The 15,545-nt window shown below is 35.7% G+C and overlaps 1 protein-coding gene across 1 annotated transcript in view; it reads right to left on the bottom strand.

The window, feature by feature from the left end:
- Faf1 (Fas (TNFRSF6) associated factor 1) overlaps nt 1-15,545 on the bottom strand; it is a gene marked incomplete at its 5' end in the record, with an annotated part of 440,455 nt that overhangs the window by 114,023 nt on the left and 310,887 nt on the right. Inside the window, 1 exon segment of the mRNA XM_005398612.2 lies at nt 12,386-12,540. Coding sequence (XP_005398669.1) covers nt 12,386-12,540 — 155 coding nt within the window.

The raw sequence follows: 15,545 nt of genomic DNA, 5'->3' as shown, positions 1-15,545 counted from the left end.
GAACATATATATCAGTAAGCTGGCCCTCAATCTCTTACAAAATCTAGAAAAGTTGCTTAGTTAAATGGTTTATGAGTACTCAGGATATAGTGTTGATGAATAAGTGGAGGAATAAGTCATTAAGAACACATCGTGTCTACCTGGGCACGGTGGACCACACCTGTTGTTCCAGCACTCTGGGAAGTAGAGGTAGGAGGATTACAAGTTTGAGGCTAGCCTGGGCAACTTAGCAAGACCTGTCTGAAAATATAAAATATAAAAAGGGCCGGGGCAGGTAACTTAATGTGAAGACGCTGGGTTCAATTCCCAGTACTAGAAAAAGAAAAAAGAAACAAGAGAAAGAAAGACAAGAAAAGGCAAGACAAAACACTATATACCTGACACTAGTTGACAATGAGCTTACTACACTGAATTCTTGAACATTCCATAAGCTTGGATTATCTAGACTTCAGAAAGGCATGAGGAGATGTTTCAAGGAACCTTTCACGATAAGATTCAGAAATATATACTAAATTAAGTAAGTTCATTTACCACCAGGAAATTGTACAGTGTTACAAAACTGAGAGTGGTCAAATAGTCAACCACTTGGCTTTGTCCTGTCAACATTTTCATATATCTGAGACAAAGAAATAAAACATATAAAGAAATGCACTGAGTGCATATTCTTTCAAATCACTTCTATCACTTAATTCTAATAACTCTTTGAGGAATGTGCTTTTATCTCCATTTTATAATGCAGAAACTACACATAAGAAAGTTAATGGAATTTGCTCAAGGCTATTATAGTGTCTAGCAGCATAGCCAGAATTTGAATCTTTGAGTAAATTCAAAGCTTATACATATACTTAATCATTATGCTGTCCTGCATTCTTTCAACATCCAACAAATAATACTGAGCCTTGTAATGAAAAATGATGTTATGTACACATACTGACTCCTCATGATGTATGTAATCATTATGTACTATAAACATGTAACATAAGACTAAAAAAGAATAAGATTAATATAACTTTTACCCTTGTAAAGCTTATATGGAACTTATATTCTAAGAAACTTATACTAGAAAATAATTTAAGTATGTGAAAGTAGTGGTTTATTATGAAAAACCCAAAGAAAGTACTGTGAAAGGGAATGATAATGGGGAAGTGTTCTCTAGAAAGATTTACCAGACCTTTCTGGAGAGAGGGTACTTAAACTGAGACCTCCAGCACAGCTGAGTCACTTTTCTTTCTGATGATTTCTATTTTCTCAAACTAGTGAGGATATCTGCAAGGGTAGTAAGGAGGGGGACGACCTATTTGATGAATGTGGAGCTGTATGAAAATGATTACCCACTGGGCAAAACAAACAAACAAACAAACAAACAAACAAACAGACAAAGCCCTACTCAGAGAACCCCAGCAGGCTTGCCCAGCACTGTTGGCTGCTCAGTCCTCAGTGTGATTTTCTACAGTGGTGTTCAACTGCAAGGGTATGGGAAGGTGAAGAAAGAGAGTGTAAGGGTGGGAATTCAAAATATCACAAGGAAATGATAATGATGGATCTCAAACCCTAAATAGGACAAAATAAAAATCAGAGACAGGAAAGGGCAGAGGGAGTGAGAAAGAGTAAGGGTCAATGGGTTGGAGGACACAGGGAAATTAAACAAAAGTTTATAAACACATTTTCTTTCAGTGGTTTTCTTCTGTAAAATAAAAACAAAAGAAGATACAGAAAAAAATCCCTTTAGCATTAATGATAATTAAATGAGTGGAGTGGTAGAAAGTGGTGGTCAGAAACAGATGTGTTAAATTAAAATACATGAGGTTCCCACTGATGACCACATGTAAGTGTGATAAATAAGAGGAGATGAAGAATTTCCTAGAGATGGACATGTCTAGGAACTAAGAAAATTGTCAAGAACGAGACAGGAGTAAAGATGATATGGACTTATGGGCTCATTTGTGAGTGATACCATTTGGGAAAGCTAATACAACAGAATCTGAACCCCCAAAGATCTTGTCAATCAACTGTATTAGTAGAGAATGGCAGAGATCTAGTTTAATTTTGACTCGTTAGAAAACAAGTAAAGTTTCAGTTGACTGCACGAGTCCAGTGGAAGGCAAAAATTAAACTACAGAATAGATTGTGGGTAGAACAAGACAAATCTCATCTGGAGCACCATGCTTAATCCTTGCAAATTTAGAAGAGCCTGCGTTTAGATACCCTATCTTATGAAGGAGAGTGGAAAGAACTAATTATACTTGGTAAGAAAAGGCAGGGAAAATACGGCAAATGAGAGTTATGGTTACATTGCTAACAGGCTGTACGGAAGAAGAGAAGTTAAACTTTCAGGTTACTTATAAAACTAGAACCAAAAAACAACAAAGTTGTGGAAGGTCTAGAAGAGGCACTGTAGCAAAGACCTTTCCAGCTTTTAGAGCAGCTAAAAAATTACTATCTCTTGAAGACTTCATCTTCCTGTCCTGGCAGTACTTAGGCAAAGGTCGAAGCAACATCGTTAAGCGTAGAATAGAAAAGAGGCTTGCATGGCTGCAATTGTATGGCTGAGTATACACCCAACACTCAACTCTATGATACAGTGAATCTCACATTTATGTGTTCCCTGAGCAAAATATTAATTTCTTATACTCCTCTTATATTTCCTACAGGGTTTTTCACGCAGTAATTATTTTGTTGTTGAATCCTCTCACATGGCAAGGTCATGGGACAAGAATTATGTAGCAGAGAAGCATAGGTAGGTAGGGTGATTTTGGGTAAGTTACAGAACTTCTGTGAACCAAAAATAATTTCTTTATATGTGAAATGGAACTTTTACTATTTACCTTGTGGAACTGTGACAAAGATTATGTGAGATAATGTATACAAGTGTGTATGAAATTAGCCCATGTACATACTGTCTAGCACTGTAATTAAGTAGGTGCACAATTAACAGTCATGATTATTGTGTGTTTTGTTTTTTTACAAAAGCAGTGGTGATAGTCTTACTCTTAGTTATTGATACTTTTTCAACAGATGGCCCTTGTTAAAAGTACCATGAACTTGGAAGACAATTCTAAGTGAAAAGCAGCTACCTTTCAGGGTGATGGAAGTGAAACGAGGGAAATGACCATGGTTTCATTAGGTACACCCTATTAAAATCACTCTGACTAAATCATCACAAGCTGGCTAGGGCAGCATGCTACAATCAATCAACAAACTTTACTGTGATTTATTTTTCAAATGGAAATTTTGCTTATCTCTCATTTTTAATTGAAAATAATTGGGGCTAAATCATACTTTTAGAGATAGACGTCAAAGGTCTCAAGTCACATAGGTCAGCCCTTCTATTTTTATAGATGAACAAAAAAGACCTAGAAATGCTATACCACTTGCCTAATATCACCTGTTCTTTGTATTTCCAGCATGACTGAGCCTCACTCTTAATTGCTCCACGTTTTATGACTGATATCTGACAGCATAAACAAAAAACAAATGGTTGTATTGAAAAGTATGGTTTTTTAAGAACAGCAACTGACACATTCAAATATACGTAGGTTTTGCTTTAAGGATTGGTAACTTCATACCTGCACAGCTTTCATAATAGCCATGTAGTAAATTTCTGTTGCTGACACTGTTGAGTACTTTATATGGGGATTGTTCAAAGACTACAGCCCCTCCTTCACTACGGGGACTGGGCAACCTAATTCCCCAGACTGATGCACTGAAATCAAAGCTTCTTCATTCCACACGTAGCCCTGTCTCATTCCTTCCTTAGGTGAGGTGTACAGAAACATATACATCAAACAGGAATTTCTTGGTGCTAATCATGTATCAAGGAAAAGAAAAGTGCATGAAAGAGCCTATTTAGGATTCTTTAAGTTGTTGCTGTGGCTACAGAATGAGTTAGCCAGGAGTAGATAAACTGACAGATGGTTTTAAAAAAATCTCTGCAGTGAACCCTTTATCTGTCAACCACAGAAAACTATCATTCTTTTCTATTACCCTAATGCTATCAAGTTCATAGAAACATAGGCTTCCGGAAAGCACACCAATTCTATTCCCCAATGAGTTAATAAAACATATAAGAAACAAGACTTCACTTTATTCCCTAATTCCAGACAAACAGAAACTTGTCCATTTCTTGGCAGTAATATTTGATGAATAGATCATTAAGCTTGTTAGGCACTAAAACTTCTGAGAGTGTCCATCCAGACTGACAGACAAATATTGGAGAGAATGTCAGAGAAGCCACTGTCTATATGTAATTTTTTATGACTGAAATAGCCAGTACTCATGAAAGAGAAGAAATGTACTATCAATCTAAATGGCATAGGTGATATGATTAGTAAAAATTTTTCAGAAACAACCATGAATATAAAAATTATTAACAATGACATAGTAGTTAAGGAAAACCTTTTGAAATCTTTCAATTTCAGGCAAGAAGAAAAAGCCAAACCCATGACAAAAATATATATACTAGATATTAAGATATTTCATTTTAGAAATGCCTTATTTTTAGAATTTGTTTCATTAGTTAACTCACATTTTGTAACACTAAACCAACTACTTGTGGCAACCAGAGTTTTTAAAATCTGTATATCCTAAAACAGAAGATAAGAAGCTATTAAGAAGGGCTGGGGATTTAGCTCAGCGGCAAAAGCGCCTGCCTTGCATGCGCAAGGTCGTGAGTTCGGTTCCCGGTACCGGAGAAAAACCAAAAAAAAAAAAAAAAGAAAAAAGAAGAAGCTATTAAGAGTGAATATTTGTACATAACTGTTCATGAGTATATGTCAACACATCGCAGAACAGGAAAGGATTCAGCAACAGAACACAAAGGTGCTAAGGCTCAGACTTAAATGCCCTGAGAAGGCAATCATTTCTTTTAATTCTTGGCTCTCATAATTAAGATGCCAAGAATATTTAAAGTACGAAAGATTAAGCAAAAGACTAAGGAGAACATCAATACAAGTAGAGTAGTAAGAAAGATCTAGTGTATGAGAAAAAAAGATTTGGTAAAACTTTCTAATGTTTTTTTGGGGGGCTGGCTTGTCAATATCATCTTTGTAAACTGTTCTTTTCCAACAGGAGTTTCATATAGACTGTATATTGACAACTGTATCTGAGTTAAATGTGTATTTCCTGAATAGCATTAATCAGATTAACAGGGAGGGAAAAATAGGATTTCCCCTCCCCTATCCCACTAATGCTGTGAATCAGATGTGATACATATACTATGAAGCAGTCATGATCTCAGGACTAGGTACTAGTATGGGAAGTATCCTATATTCGTACACCGGTGATTTTAAATGTTTTCAAAGGACATTTTAAAAAGGATAATCCATTTTTTAAAAGAGTGAAGAATGTATTACACACAGTTTAACCATCATCTACAGAGACTGTCTTGTTCTCAATCCTAAAAGGTCATCACCTTTTATCAACCTTTCCCCTTTTCCTTCCTTTTAGTACTATTAGGAAAGTATTCACAAGTGCACTCCTGGACAATGCTGAGCAGTAATTATGACTTGCTGACAAAGAGATATGAACAATTACTGAGCCCATTTTGAAACCCTACACTAATAAAGTCATTAGATGCTGCCCTTGCCATGATCCTTCTAAAAGCTTCTGAAGTTACAAGAACACACGGCATTGTTTGCAGGGACAATTGCTGCTGGCAGAACGCAAACCTTGAGTTAAACCATGCTGCAAATTGATCTTGACATTCTGTTAAGACCGCCACTAAAAATCAAAAGCAGAGGAGAAAAGGAGAAAATGAGTGGGTAGGATGTAATCATGGAACAGGAGGGGTTCCTCCTCACCTTCTCTCCTCCCTCTTCACAAAACAAACCAGGGAGAAAATGATAAACTCTCCTGGTGTTTTGGAACCTTTATTTTAAGGCATTAATTAAGCCCTTGACCTAGGATGTTTAGGATGGCAGTACACTTCCTTTAAAAGTACTGGAAAGAAAATGTTGCATTAAAGGAATAAAGAAGTTTTGGGGGAAATCTGGTATGAATGCTCTTTGGAAGTCATAGTACCCTGACCACAATGTGTTCATCTGTTTTATCAGCTACCTCTGCGGAATCCATATTTGCTCGTGGGGTAGCAGCTGGAAATTAGCACTTCTTGTGTCTCCATGCAGACCCCACACCTGGGCTGTATTTGCTGGATCGAATGGAAGTGTAGGGTTAGAGTAACATGGTCAGCTAGGCTTCAGGCAGCATGAACCACTGAGTAGCTTGCAATTAAGGGTAAGCCACTGTGAATATGGTTAATTACCGAGATGGAAAGTACAGATGAAGACAGCCTATTGATAATAATTGCTTTAAGTCAATTAACTCTTGCCAAAGATTAAGTAATGTGGAAAATTATTACCTGAACACTAAGACTAACAAGTACCTGTCACGGTAGCACAGGGCAGCACTGGAAGTTTGCAGTAACCTGAAATACTGCACCCAAGGGCACTAAGTTAAAAAGCTAGTATTTATAGGTAATAGAATTTCTATAAATATTGGTTCCATGATTACATCCTAACTGTGTACTGTGTTGAGAAAACTCAACACAGTACTCTACACATGTTATATGTGATCTGTGTAACCCAGGTGCTACCAGCAATTCCTAGGGAACTGTTTGCAGTTACTCTGAACACCACTTAGAAATACTGTACAATGCCTGAGTTAACACTTTGTAGTATATTACTGATGTGTGAAACATTTTCACCTCAGGAACTTACATATAGGCAATTTATTTTTCAGTATTCCTGACTGCCTGATTACTCACTTGACAGTCAAATTCAATGTTTGATTTTAAGTTTTTAGAATTAGATAATCTATACCAGGACCTATATTTGCTTTGTTGGCCCTCATGTTCAGAATACCAGATGTTCACTAATCCACTTACTACTGGCTAGTACTGTGATTTACTGTGTCACATATGTGACACAGAATTCCTTGGTAAGTAACTTCAGCCATGAACCCAGGCAGCATGGAGGGCACTTGTACCAATGTTCCCATACACCCAGTATGTGTCCAAATAACTTTAATAAAGCAAAATAAACACTTACTGTACTGGTGCTTGTATGGTATTACTTACAGTTTATTTGATGCTGCCCAACTGGAATGTGCTTAACAGCTCAGCACATCTCACCTAGCACTTTCGTTTCGTGGACATGTTTACTTTAATCAATGCTACTACCACTACAGAAGGTTCAGTACCATCCAGAATAGCCCAATTTGGGGGGCCAATTGCTGATGGGATATCACAGAGTCCTGGTGAAGAACCAACTGTGGAATCACTAGGACTTATGTAGGTGGAAATTCAAGTCCCTTTCCGATGGCCTGTGGATACATGGGACATACCAACATAGTCACGATGTTTTGGGTTCTACAGGGCCAGCAGAAAACAAGACATCCAAATAGACACTTTTACTTCATTTTACAAGGAGAATTAACACTTTAGTTTTATTAGTCTTACTGGTATTAGTGGCTACAGAGGAAGAAGACGACACAGTTGGAGAACTGTGGCAATATTTCCAGTGCTCTAGTTATTAACAAGCGGATTCTCTCTTATCATTTTTTAGTAAGCCTATCAGAAATTATTTATTACCAATACTTTTTAAAAGAAACTGTGTAACACAATGAGATTATAGACACAGCATCTCCTAGACATGACAACCTAACAGGCAGATACACAATAATCATACAATGTACTAAGTGCTATTACTACAAGCTAATACAGTATAGAGGTATGTGGAAACATATAGAAGGTGCATTTTAACAGAATGAAGCAAGGAAAGGATGGGAAATGGCAAGGCTTCTTTCAGTGTGATTTTTCTTGAATTTTAAGAAATTATCCTTTCACAGTTAAGACCTAATTCAGTAAGAATACAATGTACTGAAAATATTTTTATTGTACTAGTTAAATACACGATGGCTTTCCACATTCAAAAAAGATACCTGATCTCTGCTCAATGCCTACTTATAACCATGCCTGAATTGGGATGAATTATTAACAAAACTTTTTTGAATCTGTCCATCCCAGTTGATTGAGTTTAATCCTCGATCTGGTTCAGATCATACAGGATTACACTAGCTGGCCAACTCTTCTCTCTCTTCTTTCTTTCCTGTACAATTATCTCAACCGCTGACCCTTCATTCCAGATACTATGATGCTTTAAATACCACTATCCTTTTACGAAACACAGACAAATCTGAAACCTAACAGACTATGAATACTACTAATACAAAAATCTTCAAGTAGAGAAAAATTCTTATTTTACCTTTCTGTGCATCATTTCTTTCAAGTCCTTCTTTGACCCCTCAGGCACAGTAAGCCACTATGAAATTCACAACTAAAGAGCTTGTACACAGCTCTTATTATATATTAGCTGTCTGCCTGTCCTGTTTACTATACTATGAGTGTCTTCAGGGTTAGAATTGTGTCTTGTTCAACTTTATATGCCAAGTTTATTGCACCATTTCTGGTTCATATTAAATTTTCAGTAAGTATTTACTCAATGAATAAACATGAAGGAATAAATACTTAAGATATTTTTTAGTCACATCCAGCATTTTGTAGAAAATCCTTGTTTAGTGTTAGCTATCTCTTTTTACCTCTTTTATTTACAGATACAGCCTATTCTGTATCTATCAGGATCACTGGTCAAATGGTAATTTAAATTATGCCCTCTAGCAGCTTTTAAGATTTCCAGTGATTTTCTACATACTGCTCTAAGAAACAATGATCCTGAAGCCAGGTGTGGTGATGCACACCTGTGATCCCAGCACTTGGGAGGCTGAGGCAGGAGGATCACAGTGAGTTGGACATCAGACTGGGCTACACAGTGATTTCAAAGCCAGCCTAAAGTACACAGTGAGACATCATCTAAAAAAAAAATCTTGATATCTAACTAGACATGGCTATCAATAAGAATTTTCTAAGAAAGCAAGCCCATTTAAACATACATTTTAAGTATATCATTTTTGATGGAATTCGATACACATATTTATTGCCTAAATACTTACTGAGCTTCTTTCTCGTAGAAATTTTTTCTTGTTTTTTTTAATTGGTACATGTTTGCAGTACATAATTACATTCCTTGTGGGGAGTTGGCAGATGTATACAACACACCTTAATCTTTTTTTATCCCTTTCCCCTCCCTCTCAACCCCCATTAACATTTTTTCAACTGGAATTTTTTGAAATGTTTTGCTTAATGAGACAAAGTAACTAAGTCCTTCCAGAAGCTCACAATCCAGTTAGGGAGAAGACAGACACTAATCATTACTGCTAAAGTTCTATGTCTTCATAGTTTGAATTTTCCATGATTGTTCTAGAAATTTTATATAGACATGGGTTGGTCAATCTAAGTATTCAATTTAGAAAGAAAGTTATGAGCGTCATTTTAGAAGTTGAAAATCCAAATGATCAACATCACAGGAGCTATGACAGTCTATAGAAATTTTCTTTTCCTTGTTTTTGTCTGTTAGAGAAATCAGGATATTCAGTGTATTATAACCAAATGACACTCATATTCTAGAAACCTTTCCAATGCAGTCACTTAGTTCAGTATCTGTCACTCAGGAAAGATTCACAGTTACACTGCGATTAGGGGACTAATGTTTTTATAGGCTTAGTCATAATATTGCATAAGCAAACTATACTTTGTTTAGCAAGTTCCTTCCTGTTTTGAACACCAGTCTTCAGAGGAATAAGATCAGGTGGGAAACCTTGAAAACAACTAAAGAAGCATCAATGCCAAATAGCTCACAGGCCTGAGATTCTGTAGATTAATATGATTCATCTGAGCTAGGGAGACCAAAAGAACTAGCCACTAGTAATTTATTTCCAGACTATTACATCTGTTATAAAGAAATCATAGTTCAGAGAAAAGCCCTAGCAGCAATCTTACTTCTGATGCCTAGAAATCTCTTCTGTATTTCACATATTAATATGTCCCATTCCAGTTCTCTAGTAATTTTCAAATGCAGCATAACAACTTTTGGTATGTAGGTTGCTGATAATAAATATTTGTGCAAGCAGGCTTCTACTGAATTGAAAATGAAAATTTGAGGTTTTGTTAGTCAAAGTCAAAAGCATCAAATGAATGATGCAATCAGTGTTCATGATAAACACAGTTGGATAAATGTGGCATAAAAATCCAAGATCAGCAGGAAAATCAATCAGACAATTTTATTTAAATGAATCTACGATAGGTGATAACAAAATTGTGGCTAAGCTAAATCCTTTTTTGGAGGAAATGCACCAGCCTAATTAAGTAATTCTCTTACAGTTTTACATACCAAATGGAACCCACTGTTACTCTCTTTTGGGACTATACCATTCTATTAATTTTTATTCTAGTAATTTTTATCTTTTGTAAAATAAGTATTTTTTATTTGCCTTAACAATGATGCGACTGTACATTAAAACTAACTACATTTTATTACTTTAATATAAAGTGGTACATAAGTTAAAACAGTTTTACGTTTTTAATATGAATGGAATTAGATTTTGAATGCCAATTATCTTAAATTCAAGAAATCTTTCCATTATCTTTCTTTGCAATGTCCCATTTTTAGTTACCGGGTTTGTTAAACTGAATTCCTAGATGTTTCTATTTCGTCTTTAATGTCTTTTTATTTTCATGACATCTAATAATGGGATATGTTTTTAAAGCGTAGACTGAAATATCCTATCATACTTCATAGTCAGCTCTGCACCTCATTGAAAAATAGCTCTAAAGCCTTAAACAAGGGCTTTATTTAGTGTTTTTAAAAAAGTGTCATAAGGAGTTAATAGGACACAGCTGTACTGGCTCTTTCTAATAAGCAGCTTCTGTCGCTTTGGTCACCACAGGTGTCTCTGTAACCTGCAAACTCTTATTACTAGTGTATCAAAGTTGTGGTACTTAACAGACTTCTTTAGTAAAACATAACAAAGCAATTACATGGCTGTTGATTGCCAGTCATAAAAAAACCCCTCAAACACTGTTTTTCAAAAGAAACTACACTGCAATTTTTTGTCATTGTAAAATAAAAGGAACTAAGGAATTAAATGGAGGATAGAACAAAATAACAGCAGGTAGCCTGCTGAACTTAGCCACTACAGATGGTTTAGAAATAGTGTTTCCTTCTCCATCAAGTTGTGGATAAAAGGAAAGGAGGAGATTCCTCACTGCCAGTGAATGGCAAAAGATTTAGCCAAGTCTCCCGTCTATATATTTTGCCTCATGAAAGACCTTCGATGCTGCATTTCTATCTGTTTTTGGCACTGCTTTCATCACCTTTAACTGAGTGTGAATAATAACCTGATTTAATTTAAACAAATACAGGTGCTAAAGGTTCTTTATTTATGTATAACAGGGAACATTTCCAAGGCAGAACGAAGTCATCCTAGGAAATTTCCTAACCATTTGCTTAAAGAAATGAAGTATTAGATGAAGAAATTGCTTCAACATTCTTTTGCCTCACATTTAGGGGAAGAATCATCTTTCTATTCGGATTCAGACTGCATAAAACAAAGTCTGAATAATGATCAAATATTCAGGGAGCCACAGAAAAAGTAAAAGGTAAATCAGATGATTTCTAATTCTTCTATAATTGCTTAAATTACATAAGTACAATAGGATTCCCTGAAATGAATTAATTTAATCTCCCTGTTTATAGGCCAGTAGCCTATGATTATGACTGTGTTAACACACCCAAAGTAGCATCATAGAATGTTATGGCTACTTGTGTAATTATGCACAATGAAAATATATTGCAGATGGGAAACTCAAGTAGGAAAAATACAAAAGAATAACTCATCACTCACAGATATGATGATTAATCAACTAAAACATACTGAAAGCAGGAAAGAAATTTTTTTTTCCTATTGAGAATATGGATGCATTGCTGGCTGTGTGCGAAAGAATGTGTGCAATAAAGCGACTACATCAATTAGCATATGCTAGAGTTAAGCTATTGCCACGCCACTGGATGGATGCACGATGTCCTGCCTTCTTCACTGATGTTTATTAAAAAAATAAGCTTACTACTAGCATTATATATTAATTTGCTTTGCCTTTTATGAACATCATAAAAACAATTTTTTAAATAAAACCTACAACATACTAGAAATAGACCACACCTTACTGCAAAAAAAGATGAACAAAATGATGTATTTTTGTTTTCAGGTGATTTCTGAATTTAAGCAGCGTCTGGCTTAAATTAATGTATATTTTCACAATTGTAAATAACTGCATGTGTCAGTTATAACAAGTAGCTTTTATGTAACAAAATACAATGGAAGAGAATTTAATGCCAAGGATGAAAAATATTTATGATAACAAGAAGCCAAACACAATGATGACTTTTTAACTTTGTGAACAGAAGTCCAACTTTTAATTTGTGAACAAAAATATTACCTTGCTCTGTTGGCGTCCTTTGTCAGATCCCAAGCCCAGGTTATAAAATTTTGACTCAGATAAGAAACAATGGATTCAGCACAAAGCATTTGTGAGCAGAACACGTTGGTTAGTACACTTTCATCGTGATGGAGGTAGATAGCAAGAAGCTTTCTCTGAAAAGATGAGAAAACATGGATCAATTAGAATATCCACTAATGTAAGACTTCTTGAATTTTGTATTGGCATAATCAGTGTATACGAATAACAAATACAACAAATGCTACTCCCTAAGAATACCACACATTTGGAGTTCCTAAACCATCTACTAGTAGGAATGAATTTTGCCTCCTTATACTCTAAAGAGGCAGGATGATTATAATTAGTTTTACAGACTGCCACCCCATCTCATTTCTGTTAACATGTACAAGCCTATTATTCTGAAAAGAAATGATAATAAAATTACATTTTCTTTACGTGGATTTACCATTCTTTACATTTAATGCAAGCTTTTGTGTTATGAAAAATATTAGCCCTGAACTATTCAACTATACAGAAAGAAAAAATACTCACTAAGACTGGATGGCCAAATCCCTTTTATATATTTTTAATGTTTTTAATCAGACACTGAATAGTGTATTGTATTTGAAAGGAAAAGTTATGAAAGTTTGGTTTAGTTCCACAGCTAATTTCAAAGTCCTTAACATTAAAGTCCTTATTTATGAGCATATAATATTTAATGTCCTTTTGAAAAAGATAGAAGAATTACCAGTTCATGTGAATTCCTTATAGTTTGTTTCAGAAAATGTCTAATGTGGTTTCTCAATGGAAAATTATTCTTTCCTTTTTCCCATGGTGAAAATTTGCTTTAAAGAACTGACATCTGCTCTCCTTAAAAGTGTCCTCTATTGTGGTTGGATAGTCAATAAAATAACTGAAATAAAAAACTAAAATTGGACATGATAGTTTGCAGCATGTGGGCTTTAATGATCATAATGAAAGACCTAAATTCTTGTTGACTAACTTCTTGCTGCTACATTATAGAAGAGCCGAGTTTAAGAATGGTCACACTTACCAGGAAAAGGAAAGGTAAAATTTTATGGCCAAACAACATACAAACCAATCTGTGAAGTTCTGTCAAAGGAAAATTTCAAGGAAGCTTTAGGATCTTTTCCTTCATGTTAAATAAAGATGTGATGATAGTAAATGAAAATTTACTATGTGGGATCTTAAACAAAAGACACTTACAGAGAAATACAAGGCTCATGCTAATGAAAGGCTTTAAGTTTGACGCTTGTAACTATCCTGATCAAGAATTCCAATTATAATAACAGAAAAGTAATCATTAAATAGATGATCAGAAGTAGACAGGTATATTTGGACACCAAAAGCATCTATTATGATAGGATATGCTCTTAGTTATTTTTGCAACTATTATCTATATATATTCTCTGGAATAAACCTGTAAAATACTACTCATTCCAATATGAGGAAACTGACTTGTCCTAAATTCTACAGCTAATTTCTAAATACAACTGGGACTGAAACCTAAATTGTCTGAATCTAAGTCTAGTGTTCTTTCTCTGATACGACAGTGTTAGTGGGGAAATCAACCACACTGTAGTCAAGGCATGTGAGAGCTTTCACACAACAGATGCCAGACTGCTTATAACATCAGTGCTTCTGAGCCTCAGAGACAGCATGTAATGGGAATAAGGACAGGACTCCTGTATATAAATAGTTCATCTGATCCCACCCCGCTTCTGCGTGTTAATTCATTCATTCATTTATTCAACAAGCATTTGTTGAAATACTCATTGTGTCAGGCCCAGCAGGAAGCACAGGCGATAAAATAGTGAACAAGAACGACTCAGGGTTCCTTCATTTATGTTGATGTCTGCAGATAACAGTAGTTCGGTTTCTAGGAAGTTAGTAATCAGATACATTGTTGGAGAGACACTTATCTAGTAAATTTGACTTATCCTTTAAGGCTCAGAGCAAATGCCTTTATGAAACCTTCCCTGATTCCCTCAGGCGGAGTTAAGAGCTTCCTTTCCAGGGCCTCCTGCTCTTCCTATTAGTATTATAATTATTTACCAGTTTCCCCTCTAGACTAAGTCTCTTAAGGGCCAGGACTGGGCCTCTTTCAGTTTTCTTTGCATCCTTAAACTAGCAGAGATTTCAGTCTGTTTCATGAAGGAAATGTGAATGCTGATATTAATTACAGTTCCCCACCTCCCCAGGCACAAAATGGCCATGACAATGTTTTGAAAATCAGTTTTAGTAAATGAATCATGAATCTGTTGCTTTAGGGAAAGGACGGCGAACCTGGCAGCACTAACAAATTCAGAGCTCCTCTTCTTAGGAGCTCACTAGCTGAATAGACAGAGGGATGTCAACCTCTAATTCTGCTCTATCGTATCTCAGCAACTACATTTAATGAGACACTGGGAACAAGAGAGCCATCCACTTTTAAATCAGCATATTTCTAACCAAACAATAGCAATGGCTAGATCTTTAAAATGCCTATTTTTCTCAAGAACACTGCAATAGAACATTTAGACTTTGGGAAAGAGATTAGTGATTTACATCACTATCTCACTGATTTAATTTAAATGCTCTTCCAAACCAAACACACATGTGCCCAAGAGACTACTAAGAAACCCAACATGCAGAGTTCCCTATAAGTGCAGCCGACAGTGTTGACTGAAACTAAACTTGGAAATCCAGGGCACTAATGCACAATATCAAGCAATAAAACAGCATCTCTTTGGCAATATTTAATTTTAAAAAGAAGAAAGATGCAGGCGAAGATCAGGCACTGTCTGTTTTCGCGGATCAACCATTCTGCATTTCAAAGCATTGGTCCCTGCAATATCCAGGTTACTGTGCTAGAATCTCGACTATTATATCGCAGTTGTGAGAGGGAGGGCAAAGATGTGTTTACTCAGTGATTAGGCCCTTAGAATAAGCCTCTAGCTCCTAGAGAGACAGCTCACCACTTATTCATTTGGGCCAATTCACAAAGCCTAGGAAGATTAAACATCCATGCTGAGAAGACAAGCGAATGCAGACGGTGAAAAAGAAATAAAAATTCTTTAAAAACTCTGAGATGACTTCATTATTTTTCCACAAGGAAACTTTAGGAAAGTGTTTAGTTAGAGAAAAACCCACATTGACC

The sequence above is a fragment of the Chinchilla lanigera genome, unplaced genomic scaffold, assembly GCF_000276665.1.
Source record: "Chinchilla lanigera isolate Chin_1 unplaced genomic scaffold, ChiLan1.0 scaffold00063, whole genome shotgun sequence".
Lineage (NCBI taxonomy): Eukaryota > Metazoa > Chordata > Mammalia > Rodentia > Chinchillidae > Chinchilla > Chinchilla lanigera.
Note: the sequence above shows the minus strand (reverse complement) of the source record. Positions and strands in the feature narration are given on the sequence as shown.